This window comes from Bos taurus, chromosome X (assembly GCF_002263795.3).
Source record: "Bos taurus isolate L1 Dominette 01449 registration number 42190680 breed Hereford chromosome X, ARS-UCD2.0, whole genome shotgun sequence".
Taxonomy (NCBI): domain Eukaryota; kingdom Metazoa; phylum Chordata; class Mammalia; order Artiodactyla; family Bovidae; genus Bos; species Bos taurus.
In genome coordinates, this window is record NC_037357.1 from 105223697 (window position 1) to 105243459 (window position 19763).

General features: G+C 41.3%; 1 protein-coding gene across 1 annotated transcript in view; it reads right to left on the reverse strand.

Moving 5' to 3' along the window:
* Positions 1-274: 274 nt before the first annotated feature.
* The window catches only part of SYTL5 (synaptotagmin like 5), a 143122-nt gene continuing 123633 nt past the window's right edge, over positions 275-19763 (reverse strand). The window contains exons 14-17 of the mRNA XM_059883816.1: positions 17310-17418; positions 15622-15757; positions 12569-12777; positions 275-11536 (exon numbers count right to left, since the gene is read on the reverse strand). Of these exons, the coding sequence (XP_059739799.1) occupies positions 11394-11536; positions 12569-12777; positions 15622-15757; positions 17310-17418 (597 nt within the window). The 3' untranslated portion in view covers positions 275-11393. The remainder of the gene's footprint in view (positions 11537-12568; positions 12778-15621; positions 15758-17309; positions 17419-19763) is intronic.

Genomic DNA, 19763 nt, shown 5'->3' on the forward strand with positions numbered 1-19763 from the left:
CGGAATGATGGTGTCAGGGTTCAGCTTTACAAAACGAAAGGTGAAGAAAAACCAAAATGAGAGATTCAATAGCTAAGCAACAAGAAGAGTTGTTCATCAGCTGAATCTTAGACACCAGACAGTCATTCAAACTGTGTGTCTCAATTAAGCAAATGTGCTTTGCTCCAAAGACAAAGAAGTATAAAAGCAGGAGGAATAGGTGACACACAACACATTTTCAAGTATATGTATCTTCAAGTACCCAGGAATAACTTATAACAGAACACATGAGAGCTATTCGGAAAGTGAATTTAATGAAAAAGATATTACACTTTGCAGCAAGTACAGAGTGGCACAAAGCTTTGGTCTGGGGGACACAATCCATACAGAAGCTTAGAAGTAGGCATATTAAGTGTTTAAGCATTGCTACTTATTTTGCACTATACATGGCAAAACAGGTACATAGGAACAATCATTTGTAGCCAATAAGAAAACCAAGAAAACCAGCAAAATAAATGCAGACCTCCCATCTTCTCCAGGTAATTTTTTTAATGTTTGAGAAATTTTTAAGAAATTTTAAATGTTTAAGAAACAATAATTCTTAAATCTTCCATCCTTTTCTCTCTCTCTTTAAAACCAATGACACTGTATTGTACACTTAAAAATTTGTTAAGAGGGTACATCTCCCATTAAGTGTTCTTACCACAGTAAAAAAAAAGAAATCAATGAGTTATTAAGGCACAAAATACACGGAGGAACTTAAATGCATATTGCTAAGTGAAAGAAGCAAGTTGGAAAAGGCTATATACTGTATGATTGGTTCCAACTATATAACATTCTGGAAAAAGGCAAAACTATAGAGACAGTAAAAAAGACCAGTGGTTGTGAGGGGTTGGAGTGCAGGGGATTTTTAGGCCAGCAAAATGATTCTGTATGAGAATGTAATTGTTAATACATGATATCAAGCATTTGCTAAAACCCATACCACTGTAAAATACCAAGAGTGAGCTCAAATGTAAACTATGGACTTCAATGAACAATAACACACCAATGTTGGTTAATCAATTGTATTAACATATCACACCACCACCACACCAACGGAAGACGTTAATTACAGGAGAAACTTGCAGGGGGAGGGGAATGCTAGTATATGGCAACTCTGTACTTTCTGTTTAATTTTTCTACAAACCTAATACTTCTTTAATTTCTTAAAGTCTAAAAATTTAAAAACAAAGAGATCAACTTCCTAGCAAAGCCAGAGCTTAGGAGAGTAAATTGGCAGACAAAGCAGTTGCATGCTAGGGACAAGGCAGATACAGGTGACCCAGTCATTGGCAGAGTTTGGAAAATTTCCACTCTTACTTCTTCCCAAGGAGAGCTGCCATTCCAGTGCCCCAGGAACCCAGCAATCCTCAGGTGTTCTTAGGTATTGCAAGTGTGTCTTCCCTCTCCAGTCCACTAAATGCTTGGATTCATCTTCAGGCCCAGAGAAAAACAGCCTGCCTGTGACAACCACGCTCAATCCAGCAACAGGGACCTAGTGCATTCAGAGTTGGGCTGGTGTTTGCCCTGATGATGTGGTGTCCGTCTCCGAGGTTCTTTAAATATTTGTATTGATACAACATTTATTTTGAGAAATGTTGCCTAGTGGAAGGGATAAAGGAAATGTCCAAAGGAGGCCACCCTTCTCCCCCTTTCCCTATGTCCTTAGCAATTCATGCCTGGCCCAAGTTACATACTCCATTCAGGAAAACAGAAGCCCAGTCTCTAATCAAACCTGTCATTCATCAACCATGAATTGCTGTTCATTTCTCTACTCAAGAAGACAGTATTTCTTCTTGCTAATACCATAGTCTTTCCAGGAGGAGTTCCCCATCTCACTATACTTTCGCAGGGATGTTTAGTACCCCTTGCAGTTTGATTCCTTAGGAAGCAGTCAGGGTAACCCCCCTCCCCCAACCTGGCTTTGTGCATTCAGATGCTTTGCCAACAAATGACTGTAACAGAGCTGGTTTCAGAGGTGATAGAAAAGACCTGAAAATTAATAATAACATTTCCATTAATCCAAAAATATTAAGGACATCTCCCATCTTCGGAGCTACACCCGATCTGTCAGAGGCACAATGTAAGATGATACTTAGGAATTAAGAAGGACAAATTAATTGAAGGTAATAAAAAAGGTCAAAAGCAAGAAGATTCAGAAAAGTCTACACATTTCTTTCTTCATAGCAACTGAAAACCAATGAACTGTCTTCAAGATGTCAATTTATGAATAATGAATATTGGAAAGGATGGAAAAGCAAATATATTCCTGATATGCAATCACTCTAACTACAGTTCAAACATAAATGATTGACATAAACTGTTTTGTAAGGGGATGGCTCCCTTCCCTGTTTTCAAATGGGAAAGATTCTAAAAGATTTTACTGGTAGAATGGGCAGGGGTGGGAGAGAGGCTCAAGAGGGGATATGAGTGAGTATGCTGCTGCTGCTGCTGCTGCTAAGTCGCTTCAGTCGTGTCCAACTCTGTGCAACCCCATAGACGGCAACCCACCAGACTCCGCCTTCCAGGCAAGAACATTGGAGTGGGTTGCCATTTCCTTACCTATGGCCAATTCATGTTAATGTCCAGCAGAAGTTAATGCAACATGGTAAAGCAATTATATCCCAATTTTAAAAATCCATAATTAAATAAATAAATAAAACATTTTTACTGTTGGGACTGATCAGTTCCCATAGATTTGCACAAACAGGTTTCAACTTTCTGAAGACAAAATGAACCTCTGGCTAAGTAGAAAATCATACTTGGAAGGAGCAATTAGATTCCTTCCCCCAGAGTAAGCAGATAAAAACAATAAAAGGGTAAAAATACTGTGACTCAAGTTCATATCTAGTTCTCTGCCCTTCTATAAAGAGACATTTTTTTCCTTAGCAAATGCCAATGATTTTAACTTTTGCTTTAACTATTATACTGAAATATTTTACTTGCTTGTTGTATTAATTTCTGCCTCAATCAGAGACAAAGAAAAACAAAATAAGAGACATTCATCCTTCTTGCTGAAATACTGGAAATAAAAAATGATCTACTCCCTATAGGCGTATTTTGTCAGTTGTAGGCAATACTAACTACATATTCTATCTCCCTTTTCCAAGTATGAAAGGAACCCTCTTGCCGGTATAGGTCAATACATTCTAATGTGGTAAATGAGAAAGAAGTACTAATCTTTGAAACACCATGCATTCCTCATAATGACCACAACATTTATATTTCTATGGAATTTGTTTTGACAGGATGGTAAATTTCCTTCTCTAGATAAAAAGTGAGATTCTGAACAACAACCCTGTGAGGAAGGCAGGTTTGATCTCCCTGACATAGGAGATAAGTGATGGGCCATAGTAAGAAATGGTCATTACACTGAAAATGTTAAGGAAAAAGGTGGAAAGATAGTTTGTTTATGGTTTCTACAACCTCTTAACAAAAAGCTGACACAGTCTCTCTTTCAATCAAATGAAACACTTTTGCAAAACTTACTATCTAATCAGATGAAGTAGGAAATTCCACAATAGATGATATAGCAAAGTAAGGAGTTTTGGGGGTATTTTTTGTATTGTTGCTATACACTGGAGACTACTTCATAATAATGAATGCTTAAGACCCAGCTAAACACCCAGGAAAAGAAGGGCTTAAGAGATTATGAACTACAGATTGCTATCTCTCAGTTCAGTTCAGTTCAGTTCAGTCACTCAGTTGTGTCTGACTCTTTGCGACCCCATGAGTTGCAGCCTGTCTGTCTCTGGCCTCCCTGTCCATCACCAACTCCCAGAGTTCACTCAAACTCATGTCCATCGAGTCGGTGATGCCATCCAGCCATCTCATCTTCTGTCGTCCCCTTCTCCTCCTGTCCCCAATCCCTCCCAGCATCAGGGTCCTTTCCAAAGAGTCAACCCCCTGCATGAGGTGGCCAAAGTATTGGAGCTTCAGCTTTAGCATCAGTCCTTCCAATGAACACCCAGGACTGGTCTCCTTTAGGATGGACTGGTTGGATCTCCTTGCAGTCCAAGGGACTCTCAAGAGTCTTCTCCAACACCACAGTTCAAAAGCATCAATTCTCTGTGCTCAGCTTTCTTCACAGTCCAACTCTCACATCCATATATGACCACTGGAAAAACCATACTCTTGACTAGACGGACCTTTGTTGGCAAAGTAATGTCTCTGCTTTTGAATATGCTATCTAGGTTGGTCATAACTTTCCTTCCAAGGAGTAAGTGTCTTTTAATTTCATGGCTGCAATCACCATCTGCAGTGATTTTGGAGGCCCCCAAAATAAAGTCTGACACTGTTTCCAATGTTTCTCCATTTCCCATGAAGTGATGGGACCAGATGCCATGATCTTAGTTTTCTGAACGTTGAACTTTAAGCCAACTTTTTCACTCTCCTCTTTCACTTTCATCAGGAGGCTTTTGAGTTCCTCTTCACTTTCTGCCATAAGGGTGGTGTCATCTGCATATCTGAGGTTATTGATATTTCTCCCGGCAATCTTGATTCCAGCTTGTTGCTATCTCTAGATCACTAATAATGATCATTTTTTCACAGTGGGTTAGAAGTCACAAAGCATATTTACCTATATTACTTCATTTGATATCTTCAATTACTCCAAAGCAGCCCAATTATCCCTATTTTCCAGGCAACTAGATCAAGGCCTAGATTGGATGATGAACTTGACTGAGGTCACACAGTTGGTAAGTAGTCAAGACTTGAGCTTCTGTCAGTGTGAGTTCAAGTTCAGGCTCCTTCCATCTCACCAGGGTTGCCTCACAATGAATAACATCCAGGTTAATCAAATCCAATATGTTATCATGATGCAGAGTTGGTGTAAATAATATAGCCAATGTAATTTCTCCTCAAGTACAATCTTCCTCAAACTGTTATCCATGTGTATTAGAATCACCCAAGAAGCTTGATAAAAATGATGGAATTTCATGGAGATTGTGTTCAGTAGGCTTGGAGCAATGCTCTGAAATCAGTGTATTACATTCACACCCCATATTCAGATAATCCTGTGGAATCCCTGAGATGGCCCAATTTCCATGGCTCTTGTTCAAGCCTTGTAAGATCCAATTTTGCTATAATGGTGCCTATATAAACTTCCTCATTCTGTTTCTTTTCATTAACTTCAGAGGTCATAAATATACCATTGTGGGAGGAAACCTTTTCTGCCAACTTCTAAAAGCAATGCTCAGTTTCATGTGAAGTATCTACATGGAAGAAAAACACCGATCACAGCCCAAAATGCCATCGTGGTTTACTCTGAGTTGCTTCTGGGACTTGATATCCTGATCCGGTTTGCTTCTAAGAGTGGGCTTTACCCTTATTTTTTCCACAGCTATCTCCTCCCCTGCCAAATAGAAACCTTGGAGTAGAAGATACTGCTGCTGCTAATATTACTGTCAATATGGTGGGCTCAATTCACCCATTAGTTAAGTACTTAGAGATTGATCATCATATATTTAAGCTTTTTCTAAGAAAAAGGAAATCAAAATAAAAAGTCCCATCAAAATATCTTTGTGGTTGGTGCTTTTATGACCTGGAAAATCCATATCCTGACGATTCCAATGACATTAACAACAAACGGCAAAATGAGAGCTGATATACTGGATCTTCCATGTGTCCTGCAGGTGCCATTTACAAACGGAATAGTTGAAATCAGGCTTGTAAGCTTGTCAGGGTCTCTTTATAACTTGTCTGATTCAACTAAGAAAAAAATTGAGGGCTGCTTGAAATAAGGAGTAGGATCCTCCAGGCAAGGCCATGGTCTTCTCTTCTGAGAAGCTGAGATGCTAGGCTGGAGAGAACACTCTGTGCTTTATCTATGCCAAAGAGAAGCTCAAATGTGCTGTCTAGGATTGTAACTAAAGTACTTATAGTGCTGTGCTGTGCTCAGTCACTTCAGTAATGTCTGACTCTTTGTGACCTTATAGACTGTAGCCCGCCAGGCTCCTCTGTCCATGGGATTCTCCAGGCAAGAAGAAAGGTTGCTTTTAAAAGACCAGAGTCAGATATTTTTCTTGATCTATGTGGATCTCAGTTCCCTGTAACAGTGATCTCTAAAGATATCTATATTCTAATATTCTTTTTACTGCTTTTTCACTTTCACTTAATCCACAAATATTTTATTACCTGCTCTTAATTAAGCATGGGGGATACAGCTATGAAATAATATGAATATCGTCTCTCTCTGCCCCTCTGAATCTTATATTCTTGGGATGTGGTGGGAAGGGAATTGACACAGGCATAATAGGACTCATTACATGAATAATTTATTAAAATTGTGATGTATGTAGTGAAGGGGAAAGAGAGGCACGTGACCTAGTCAGGCAGAGGGGCATCAGGAGAGATTTCCCTGAGCAGGTAACATTTTAGACCTGGATGATGAATGGAAATCAGGTCAATGTAGAGAAAGAGCAAGAAGATTCCATTGCAGAGGCTGTGAGAGAGACTAGAGGCTGGCACAGTTGAAAAGTAGAGAAATGCATTGTGTGGCTGAAAGGGGAGAAAGGAAGGAGGCATGGTGTGGGGGGAGCTGGAGGCAGCAATCATCTAATACAGGGCCTGGCAGGCCATGAGCAGGAATTTGGATTTTATTCGCAGGGCAATGGAAAGCCACAGAAAGTTTTAAAGGATGATCAGATTTGCAATTTTTAAACAATCATCACCGACTCAATGGACATGAGTCTGAGTAAACTCCGGGAGTTGGCGATGGACAGGGAGGCCTGGCATGCTGCCATCCATGGGGTCACAAAGAGTCGGACACGACTAAGTGACTGAGCTGAACTGAACTGGGGATAGAGAGATAGCCAATGATGTGTAAGTATAGCCTACTGGTAGAAGTTGAATTTAGGTGGTGGGTATAAGGGTATTCACTATAAAATCATTTCAACTTTCCTATATGTTTAAACATTTTAAATTAACATGCTGGGAAAATCTGGCCAGGTTAGGTGGGAAAATTTCCACAGGGAAAATCTACCCTGTGGAGGGTAGATCGAAGGAGGGCAAGAGTGGCTGCAAAAATAGCAGTTAGGAGACTTGTAACAATTACAGAGAGGGGTAATGGTCACTTATACCTAGGTGGTGGCATGGAGATGGTGAGAATTGGACAGGTTTTTGAGATCTTTAGGAGATACAATCAATACAATTTCCTGATTAATTTTGCCTCAGGGTAAGGAAGAAGCATAAATCAAAAATCACTAATTTAGAAAGATATATGTACCCAATGTTCACAGCACCAGTATTTACAATAGCCAAGGTATGGATGCAACCTAGATGCCCATCAACAGAGGAATGGATAAAAACGATATGGTACATATATACAATGAAATATTACTCAACCATAGTAAAGACTGAAATAATGCCATTTGTAGCAACATGGACGCACTTGTAGGGCATTATGCTAAATGAAATAAGTCAGAGAAAGACAAATACTGTATGCTATCACTTGTATGTGGAATCTAAAAAATACAACAAACTAGTGAATATAATAAAACAGAGGGGCTTCCCTGATGGTTCAGAGGTTAAGAATCTGCCTTCCAAAGCAGGGGACACTGGTTTAATTCCTGGTCCAGAAAGATTCCACATGCTTCACAGCAGCTAAGCCCATGGACCACAACTACTGAGCTAGCTCTCTAGAGCCCTTGAGCCACAACTACTGAAGCTGGGGTGCCTAGAGCCCGGGCTTCATAAGAGAAGCCACAGCAACAAGAAAAACCCACACACTACAACTATATAGAGTAGCCCTTGCTCGCCATAACTGGAGAAAAGCTTATGCACAGCAACAAAGACCCAAAGCAGCCAAAAATTAAAAAACAAACACAAAAAATTCACAGTTACAGAGGACTAGTGGTTACCAGTGGGGAGAAGTGTAGGGGGAGGGGCAAGATATGTAAGTGAGTTAGTGAAGTCACTCAGTCGTGTCCGACTCTTTGTGACCCCATGGACTGCAGCCTGCCAGGCTCCTCTGTCCATGGGATTTTCCAGGAAAGAATACTGGAGTGGGTTGCCATTTCCTTCTCCAAAGATATGTAAAAGGAGGTACAAATTACTAGGTATGAAATAAATAAGTTATAAGGATACAGCACATGGAATATGGTCACTATTTTATAATAAGTTTACATGGAATATAATCTATAAAAATATCAAATTACTATGTTGTACAGCTAAAACTAATATTGTAAGTCTGCTATATGGCAATGAAAAAAAAGGTCACTACCCAGTGTCTAGTTAGTATAACCTGGTGGATGATGGGACAAGGTACTGAGACAGAATGTAGTGGAGCAGAAAGACATAGGTGTAAGAAAAAGGGTGGAATAAAGAGTTCATTTTTGACTATGTTGAGAGTATGAGCAATCCTGGTGGAGATATCATATAAACCGTTGGATCAGGGCCTGGGGCTGAGAGAAAGGGTCTGGGTTGGAGATGCGAATTTGAAGTCATAAGTATATAAATGGTCATAAAACAATGAGGATACAATACATGATAATACCTGAGGATGGATAAAGTGAGGAGAAAAGAGAACAAGCATCAAAGAATCCAATGTTTAGAGGGACTTGCCTGGTGGTCCAGTGGTTAAGAATCCACCTTTCACTGCAGGGAATGCAGGTTCAACCTCTGGTAAGGGAAGTAAGATCTCACATGCCGTGGGGCAAGTAAGCCTGCTTGCCACAATTAGATAGCCTGAATGCTCTAGAGAATAAGAGAAACCCACACACTGCAACTAGAGAAAGCCCCTGTGCTGCAATGAAGACACAGCACAGCCAAAAAAAAAAAAAAAGGAATCCAAAGTAAAGCATTTTACAATCTTTAACAGACAAGGAAAGGGAACAATTAATGAAATAGAAAAATTAGGCATGAATGATATTAGAGAAGGCCTCTGTTGATGGGCTTTTGGATGTTTTCCAATCTTTTCCAAGAAATATCCTTGTATGTACTCATTTTTAACATATTTATCAATCTCTGTAGGATAAATAACCAAAAGTAGAATTGACATGTAATATACAGATCTCATTTTGAATTTAGAAGTGTTTACTCTGGAAAAAAATTGCTTCAAAAAGCCACCAAACATAGATAGCTTAATTAACCATATTAAATGTAGTATTTGATAAGAATGGTTAAATAAATTTAATACACCCCTATAATGTAGTACACTGTAGCCATATAAAAAGAAAGAGGCTGTCAATATATTCTGATATGGAAGAGGAAAGGGTAAGACTTGCTTTTCACAATTTTGAACTACTTTAATTTTGTGCCATTCACATGTATCATTTATATTAAAAATCTTTTTTGTGCTTCTAAATTATACTTTAAAAAAAGTAACCTAAAAGATCAACTTGCCTTTTATTTCTGAGAGCCACTCCAACAGGATTCTGATGGACTTTGGCATACCTGGGCCTTACATTATGGAAACACCCTGTTAGATGTTGGATTTTATGAAATCATAATGCTCTCACAATTGCTCTAACTGTGGCAAAGGTCTGAATACATGAAATTCATGCTCATCTTGAGTTCAAGATATTTTGGAATTAATTTTGCCACTTTCATTATTGGTGAATAAATCTACTTCAGTCTGTCTACTTTAGAAATGTCTCCAGGCTTACCCTCTCACCTCCCCTAAAAATGTCATTGAGGATATACTGAGTCATGGCAAGTCTGAAGACATTTATTCTTCCAATATAGGAAGTAGTGATGATCATACAGTTTTTGTTTTCTGTTTTTAAGAAGGGCAACATAGAGATACAGGTGTGAGTTTTAAAAATTGTATCATACGCCCTAAACTACACTAGACTAATAACTTCCATTTCCTAGAACTGGATAGCCTATTTTTGAATAACAGTGAATATGGATTGTTACTCACCTTACTAAGAATAACGGTAAATATATTCTTAAAATTGTTTTCAAAATTCAAAAAGAAATTTAGAATATGGAAGAATTAGCTATCTGAAGATGATTCTAGCTTTCCTACTACTAAAATTCAGTATCCATTCTTTTAAGGATTTTTACATGAATTCAAGTGAAAAAAATGAGTTGAGAGGCTAGAATATGACTCTAGAAGAAGACTGTGTCAAGTGTATTCATATACAAACATTCAGACTTGACTCCACCTCCCGCCATCTATGTGCTCTTGCCCATCATGATTAGCATAGGATCATGCCAAGTGGAAGACCACAGTCGACAGAACACTGGCTTAGGAGTTACACCCTGTATTTAAGTCCAGATACACTCACAGATTTTATATGATCTTAGGCAAGTCATCTTTGCTCTATGGGCTTCAGATTTGGACTGTGCAAAATGAGGAACAGGTCCAAGGTCCCTTTTCAGCATTAACTCCCTTTGCATCTAAGTTTGGTGGCTAAAGCCTCTGCATTTCCAAGTGACAGAGGTAGGATGGAACTATTGGCCACAATCCTTCATCTCTTCCAGCACCCTCACTCTTGCCATGGCTTCAGTGTGAGCAGAGTATATTTCCCTGCCTCTTGATTTGGGGCTTGGCCATGTGACTTCCTTTGAGCAACAGGATACAGCAGATGTAATACAAGTAGGGGCTCAAAAATGTGCATTGCTTCTTATTCCCTTTTAGTTAATGGCTTAGAACATTTTATAAATGTTTACAACACAGCTCTCTCAATAGCTAGGTCATAATTAGGGTGACCCTACATCCCAATTTTCCCAGGTCAGTCCTGATTTACATCTGATGTCCTGGTGTAATGATTTAGGTCTCTTCACTCCCCCAAATGGGATGGTTTAGAGTATCAATTACATAGTCACCACAGGGGGAAAAAAACCTCAGTTCATCTTGAAAATTCACCCGGCTAATCCGCAAGTTAGCTACAGCAACAGGACCACCCTCTTGCCCGAGCAACCATCCCCACAGTGCCTTCTTTGGATAGTGGGGATTCCTGGGGTGAGGAAAGGGTAGCCAGTATCCCTTCTTCTTACTCTGCAAGAGGCCTACGTTCCAAGTGGTTCCCTGTTCCCTTCAACCTTGAGAAAACCGAAAGCCACTCACAATTAGAAGAAGCTGGGGGGCTCCCAATCTCAACTGTAGTTCCAAATAAACATATGCCATTTCCCCTATGAGATAAAGCCCATGAGCTATTGCACAATGTGTTTGTTAACAGGACCATGTGGTATACTTTTTATCATCCAGTCAAAAAAGCCCTAGCCTGTGGACATAGAGAGTACATGCTTTTATAAGACAGCTGGCGAGATCCTAGCTATTCATAACACTGACATCTCTCCCCTTATGTCCCAATAGGCTCAGGTGAGAAATGGCAAGGAAGCCGACTCCAGGTCGTGAGCCTACCACTGGTAGGAAATAACAACCAGACAGTCCTGGGAGGCCTCACTTTTGAGAGCTGGTACCTTCAGAGCTTGGTCTTTCCCATGCTGGCACGGAGCATGAGTACGCCCTCTACAGGAGTTCCGGGATTGTCTGCCATCTTCTGCCAGAGGCGCTGCTCTTCCCCTTGAGAGTCCATCCAATCCACGTTCTTCCCATGGCTCACACCTAAAGAAGCGAAGGGGGAGCATTACACTTTAGAAATGAAATGTTTTCATCTTCTGGACTGATACCTATCAACCTCTGCTGACCAGAAAGACCTTCACTGGTTTGTTCTCACCATATCTAGTGAGTGATGTTAGTGTGGAATACATCCTTTGCAGGCAACATTACTCTCTTCTGCCTAGGTGATGGGGAACAGATTATGATGGCCCTGGAGGCTTGTTTCTTACTCACTTTGGTAGCTTAAATAGAAAGCTGGGTCATCTCGACTGAGTTAACATGTCAGAAGAACAGGCTGAACTGGCTCCAAGGCTCTCCCTTTTGAACGAGGCCACTTCTGTGACCTGGGAGTTGTCATTTTAGTGGCAGAGACAGCCTTAATCTATACATAAGCAGAGCATCACAGGGGTGGGGTCGTTCTCCACAGGGAAGCCAACCCTGTTGCATGCAGACTGTGGCTGGCCTAGTGTTAGGATAATGAAAGTTTGCAGGGCTGCACCTGCTCTGCTGCTAAAACTTTCCCAATTCACTCTGTGTTTCTGTGACCTGTCTGAACAACATGAGACATTATTTTTTAGGGAAAAAAATGGATTTCCTTTCAATTCAACCAGTGTTGAGTAAAGGCTGCAAGCCCTGGACAGCATTGAGAAGAACATGAAGTTGGTCTGGGAAGTCCTTCGCTGTGTATTGTCATTGTCAGAAGCGTGTATCATCACGGTGGTTGTCTCCTAAGCAAATCCTGAAGTAAGGCCCAAGAAAGTAGTTGAAATTCACTCAGACTAAAGTGTAAATGATATTTCATAAGAAGTCCAAATATAAGCATTATGCACCCCAGACTTCTAGCTGAAGGATACAAAGTTACAGAATACTATTTTTAACAGTGAGCCGAACCTTGGCTAAAGGAATAGAGCATCTATAGAAATCTCGAGAGTCAGCTAAGCAGAAATTACATATACACCTATGACACATTACACTTGTAGGAACCACTCCCCTGCCCCACGTCGAGTCAGACTATCTAAGGGTACCATAGTCCCTCACCGCTTCCAGAATTCAAACGAACTCCTCCCAGAAAGATGTTGCTGGAAAAGGCCTCCTTGTCCCAGATGGTAAGTTCTAGGCAAACATGCTTTATATCCTGGGGATGCAGGCCACTGAACACGAAAGTATGATTCCACTGAGGGTTCAGACTCTTTTTTATTACCAGAGTTTTGTGCTTGGTGGCTTTGCTATCATCAGGGAGCAGGTAGCTGCAGGAGAAAACACAATCAAGTCATCAGTGAGACAGTGAAGCAGAAAAGGGCATCCTTGCATAGTCATTTCAATTTCCCATAATTCCTGGTGTGTACCTGGGTGTGTGTGTTTGATTATCTTTCCCATCACCTTATATGCTTACATCTGGGTTGATATAGTGGAATGGCTTATTATCTCTTGTAAGTGGGGGCAAGAGTAGAATGCCCACACTGTCCTTTCTAATCCTATTGGTCCTTCCCTCATCTTGAAATGAAAATACCTCCTGTGGGAGACACTCTGTAATAATGTCCTGCCTCCCATCATCACTGGCTCACCTCTGTGGGGACGTGATGCCAGGAAGAACACTTCCTGCCATGCTGACAGGTTCCCACCTTAGGCGCCTGTGTCTCTTGGCTTCTCCAACTAAGGACTTTGGTGCTCTGTGAGCCAACTCAGCTTACATGAAGGAAACCCTGGATTACTGGGAATTTCATGTCCCTCAGAACAACCCTCAACCACTGAGTTTTAGAAATTGGTGGATGAGGAGACTTCCCTGGCGGTCCAGTGGTTGAGACTCCCCTGCTGATATCACATGTGGCACAGATTCATTCTTCATCAGGGAACTAAAATCACACATGTTGTACAGCACAGCTAAAAAATAAATTGAAGTAAAGGAAATTGGTGGATGAGTCTCCTAGCTTTCCTGTCCCTTGAAGGGACAATCCTAAGGTATATTTCAAAGAGCTGCTTAACACTTCATTAGTGGAAATGAGCCCCATTTGACCACAGTAGGAACCTGCCTAGTAACACTTTCATCAGCTTCTCTCCCTTCCCTGTTTCATTTTCCTTACTCTTTTTTTGATCATAGTACCTGATGAATCAGGCATTTTGGGGAAGGAGACTTATGGATATGGAATTAGTACATCAAATTAACATGAACAATACCACAAATGATCTTACAATAAAGAAGACACATTATGACACTTGAGATTTCACTTCATGTACCAAACAGATGCTGCTTATCTCCCAACATTCATTCTCTCTCCTATTTGTCTCCAAAAAAAGAAAGTCCTCATTTTTTCAGCTCGGCACAAGATTGTCCAGAATAAAGACTACATTCCCTAGCCTCACTTATAGCTCGTATAGCCAGGTGACTAAGTTCTGGCCAATGGGATACCTTACCTTTAGTGTTTATTTCCATACAAAGACTGTTGTTTAAGACACTCTTATGTTGGCTCATGGACTGAGTATTTAAGGTTATATGTTATAATATTAAATTTTATAGAAGGGACTATTCTTGCTCTCTCATGCTCTTTAAAAAAAAAATTGAGGTCCTCTTAAAATCAGCTCAATGGTTAACTGTAACTAGGAACAGAATTTACTAGAAAGTTACTGGCCTTAAAAATACATCCTTTATTTTCTCTTCTTTCATACATGTTCAACATGATAAAATAAAAACTGTTTCAGAAGAATGTCAGTCATTTGTGCAAGGGCACAAGGAGTTCATGAGCCAGGAGCCATCCCCTCATCCCACCAGTGAGCAGGAAGAGGCCTGAATGGGATGGTAAGGCTGGGGAGACACATTTCAGTGGCAGGATCCACATAAAAGGAAGGAAGAGTGAGGAAGAGTCAAGGACAGATGGCCGGGAATTCAGGCACACACACTCACCAGCAGGGAAGACCCAGACATCTGGCTTCCCTTTATTATCGCCCTTACCAAAGCTAGAAGTGTAAGCATAAAGGTTTGACTCATTTCCTCATGGAGGAAATTACACTTTTCTATGGAGAAGGCGATGGCACCCCACTCCAGTACTCTTGCCTGGAAAGTCCCATGGACAGAGGAGCCTGGAAGGCTGCAGTCCATGGGGTTGCTAAGAGTCGGGCACGACAGAGCGACTTCACTTTCACTTTTCACTTTCATGCATTGGAGACAGAAATGGCAACCCACTCCAGTGTTCTTGCCTGGAGAATCCCAGGGATGGGGGAGCCTGGAGGGCTGCCATCTATGGGGTCGCACAGAGTCGACATGACTGAAGCAACTTAGCAGCAGCAAGGAGGAAGGAGGAGAGGAATGATACTGTCATCTGACAAAGAATTAACCTCACGGCAGGCATCACAGGAATTTGTTTTACCTTATGTAGCGTGTGGTACTCTGTGAGAGCAGGGTCCACATCTTATATTGGGAACTGCAAGACTTAACTGCTTGAAACATGCACATTTATGTGTTTGTCTGTATGGATGAAAAATATCCTTCTTGTCCTAGTTTTTCTGATTATAAGAGAAAAATCTCAAATAGAAATCAGGAGGGATTTGTCATTTGGGTTACCTCGAATGGGTAAGATGCCCATCAAAAGGGATGTATTCCCTCAAGAAACTGCCCTAGGTTCCACAAAGTGGGCACAAATGCCCAAGAGTCAGTCTTGGAGTTTCTCTAAGGCACTTCCCAGTGGATATCTTGAGGGACGATGCTCTGGCATCCCCACTTTTTACAATTTCCCCCAAGAGAGAAAAATCCCAAAGATCCAGTATTTTGGTTGTTGTCACATACTGCCAGCACCAAAAGATAGCAAAGCACAATACAAGAATATTACGTATAGAAAGCTAAACTTTTTCCTCCTTTGAGAAATAAATCTCACAGGAAAATTCGCCAGGCTTGAGGATGACAGTCATGGGAAATTCTGAAATACGCTAGAATAAGCAGATCCCTCTTGTGTTGTTTGCAATGAAAGCACCAGCACTCAAGGGGAGCACTTTCCTAGCACACGTTTAGAATAAGAACAAGACAGAAGCCTCACAGCCACCCCTGTCTCCTGTTTCATCTCTCACTAAGTATCATTGAAAATGAGCTCAAACCAAATTACCCCTTCACAAAGCTATCAGAAGTGCCTCCTGATTTCACCGCGGTCAAATTCTTTGCCTCTTTGATGAACACTTCTAGGATTCCTCCAGAGATGATAGATGGATCCTTCTTTTTTCCTCGTTTAAAGGTCTTCTTTCCTGCATCAGTCATCAGAGACAGAGAGGGATGAAGGGTGGGAAAGAGAGGGGGGAGGGAGGGGAGGGAATGGGTGGAGAGAATGAAAGAAAAAGAGAGAAAGAGAATGAGGGAGGGGGGAGAGAAAAGAAGGGAAGAAAAGAGAAATAGATCATAGGGTCCATTTCAAAACTGACAAAGACTACAAAGATTTATTTCATTTGGTGAGTGAATGAGCTATGTACATTACTGTATATGTTTCCATGAATTCACTTGAATGTTTTTTACCCTAATGGAATCTTTCTGGATCTATCATTCATTTGTATTTGTTGAAAAAAATAAACAAGTTAAAAAAAAAATACTCCCCTAAATCGTATAAAGGAATAAAACAGAAAAGACCCCAAGAGCTGCCTGGGCCACATCCCTGCTCTCCATGAGAAACAGCTACAATGAAAGCCACACACACGTGCCAAGATGCACATAGAGAAAATTCCATAACTCCTGCCTTGGATATTATAGTCAACTCCACGCCTGGCTAGCTCTAAAGGCTAAAGCCCAGGCACAATGACATTTCAGGGTGAGAGAAAACACTCCCCATACCACATTTTTATTCTGATGAAATACTCTCAACATGAATAATGACCACTGCCACCACCACCTTTATTTAACAGTACTGTGAGCACTTTACAGGAATGAACCTATTTAATAGTTGCAGTATCCCTATGAAGTGAGGAAACTGAGGTCAAGAGATAGGAAATTACTAGCAAAGGGTCACCATGACAAGGGTGATATGAACAGGAAGATAATGCATGCTGCCTGTAGGAGCTGAGGAAACAAGGGCAAGAGTGACTTAAATGTGGACTCCATCTGGAATTTTCCTTTGTATTCTGTGTTCCAGGTTAATTTCTTTCTTAAGATGCCCCGAGTAGCTGTGAATCTCATAAATCCAGACAGCAGCTTCCTACACCTCCCCTCTTAGCAGACCATCCCCCATTTCTGCCCCCTCCCCCGACCCAGAGGAAGGTTCTATATACCTTAGACCCCCAAGAAACAAATATCAACATAAAGGTTCATTTCTAATTATGAACTCGGTCCTTTTCTTGTAACAACCCTTCCCCATATATTGCATGTGTGTGCGCGCAAAATCACTTCAGTTGTGTCTCTCTGCGACCCCATGGACTATAGCCTGCTGGGCTCCTCTGTCCATGGGATTCTCTGGGCAAGAATTCTGGAGTGGGTTGCCATTTCCTTCTCCAGGGGATCTTCCTGACCCAGGGATCGAATCCATGTCTCATATGTCTCCTGCGTTGGCCGGTGGGTTCTTTACCACTAGCGCAACCTGGGAAGCCCCGCATACAGTATATACTTCTCAACTCTCCATAAAGGACAGTGATACTTAACCCTTTTCACTTGATGTTAGTTGGCCAAAAAGTTCATTACAGAAGATATTACGGAAAATGCCAAATGAACTTCTTAGCTAACCCAATAACATCATCCACCCAATCCCTCTCCCTACTTCCACACTTCTAGAAATGGAACATCACTGATCAAAGCCAATGATTTTTCTTCCTCTACCTTGAAATTGTCCTAGTGGAGGCATCAGTTTCTCTTCTGGTGGTATGTAACGTAACATGACTGTCAGCTCTCCTTTGTACTGAAGGCTAATATCAGCAGCACATTCCACCTGGCCAAGAGGAGACAGGTAAAAAGAAAAATTCAGAATGCTTATAATTTTGGAGCCTGTATTTGAATATACAATATTTACTAGGTGGCTTAGATGTGACAATTTATTCCACTTCAATTATGTTGGCATTACTGGTTTAAGAGCTGCCTCAGGCATGACAAAAGAAAGGCTGGAAAACTCTATGAAGGTATTTGCATATAAATCCCTTTAGTCCCAGCGGACTGTGCGACCCTATAGACTGAAGCCTGCCAGGCTCCTTTGTCCCTGGGGATTCTCCAGGCAAGAATACTGGAATGGGTTACCATGCCCTCCTCCAGGGGATCTTCCCGAACTAGGGACTGAACCTGTGTCTCTTATGTCTCCTGCATAGGCAGGTCGGTTCTTTACCACTAGCACCATCTGGGAAGCTCTTTAAACCTTAAAGTAAAAGGAATTTGAAAGGGGAGATATAACATGTTGACATTTGGTGAGTCAACAACGGACACTGAGCGCCTGTGATGCACTGAGGTCTGGACCCATCACTAAACATATATAAATAATTTGGGGGAATGAGGCAAAAATAAAGATCTCAGTGATAACAGCCCCAGAAGATACTTCTTTCTGTCTGCCCTTGATGTCACAAGGGTTTCCTACTTCAGTGACCAAGAAAGGGAAAGCAGGCAGTAATGTCTGATTCAAATTGGGCTGCTAGCCACCAACTCTGAACAGCTACACTGGCAATTCACATCATTAAAATTCAACGTGGAAAAAATGGCACGCTCCAACATTGCTGGTGCAACTGTACAATGGCACAGCCTCTCTGAAAAACAGTTCGGCATTTTCTTAAAAGATTAAAAAATACTTGGGCATTTATCCCAGGAAACTGAAAGAATGTGTACACTGAAAAATTCTGTACATACATATTTGCTTCATCTTTATTTGTAGTAGTACAAAACTGGAAAGAAACTGTATGTCCTTCAATAGGTAACTAGTTAAATAAACTGTGGTAAAGCCATACCACAGAGTACTACTCAGGAAGAAAAAGGAATGGCTAGTGATACCTGCAAAAAGTTGATTGAATCTCTAGAGAAGGATGCTGAGTGAAAAAAGTCAGCTTAATAGGATAACATACTATACGATTTCACTTATATAACATTCTTGAAAAGACAAAACAATAGATACGGAGAACAGATTCAGGGTTGCCAGGGGTAAGGAAAGGGGTTCTCAGGTGGCTCAGATGGTGAAGGATCTGCCTGCAATGCAGGAGATTCAGGTTCAATCCCTGGGTCAGGAAGATCTGCTGGAGAAGGGAATGGCAACCCACTCTAGTCTTCTTGCCTGGAAAATCCCATGGATGGAGGAGCCTGGTGGGCTGCAGCCCATGGGGTCGCAAAGAGTCGGACATGACTGAGTGACACAAACAGGTGTTAGGAATAGGGGTGGCAGGAGCGAGGTGGGTGTGGTTATAAAGACCACAAAGGATCTTTGTGAGGATGGACCTGTTCTGTGTCCTGGCTGTAGGGCTAAATACACAAAGCTCCAGCGCTGCAGTGCCAAGTCACTCAGTCATGTCCCACCCTTTGCAACTCTATGAACTGTAGCCCACCAGGCTCCTCTGTCCATGGGATTTTCCAGGCAAGAAGACTGGAGTGGGTTACCATGCTCTCCTCCAGGGGATCTTCCTGACCCAGGGATCAAATCTGTGTCTCTTACACCTCCTGTACTGGCAGGTGGGTTCTTTACCACTACTGCCACCTGGGAAGCCCAACACAAAGCTACACATGTGACAAAACTGCATAGAAATTAATACACATGCACACAAATGAAAACTGAGGAAATCTGAGTAAGACAAGTGGACTATATCAATGTTACCACCTTGGTTGTGCCACTGCATTATAGTTTTGTCAGATGTGACCACTGGGGGAAACTGGGTAAAAGGTATATAGGATCTCTCCATGTTATTTTTTACAATAGCATGTGGATCTACAATCTTCTCAAAATCCAATTTTAAATTTGAAAATTCAGTGTGAGCACATACCCAAAGCCTTTGTTCTGTAGGTCTCCCAATGAGACAACTGAACTTTAGATTTTTCATAAATAGGGTAAGAAAAGTAGATACTTCCTCAGACTTTTCTTGAGGGAACTTGACTGCTGAGCAATTCTTCAAGGGCTAAGAGCTGCTCTGCTATGAGAGAGGGCAGACTGAAAGAATTCTCAGAAACCCCCAAACCCATAAGAAAGCCCGAGGCTATTCAAACCTCAGCAAAAAAGACTGAGACTGACAAAAGGAAACCTTGCTGACTTTCCTTCATTTCAGTTCAGTCACTCAGTCATATCCGACTCTTTGTGACCCCCATGGACTGCAG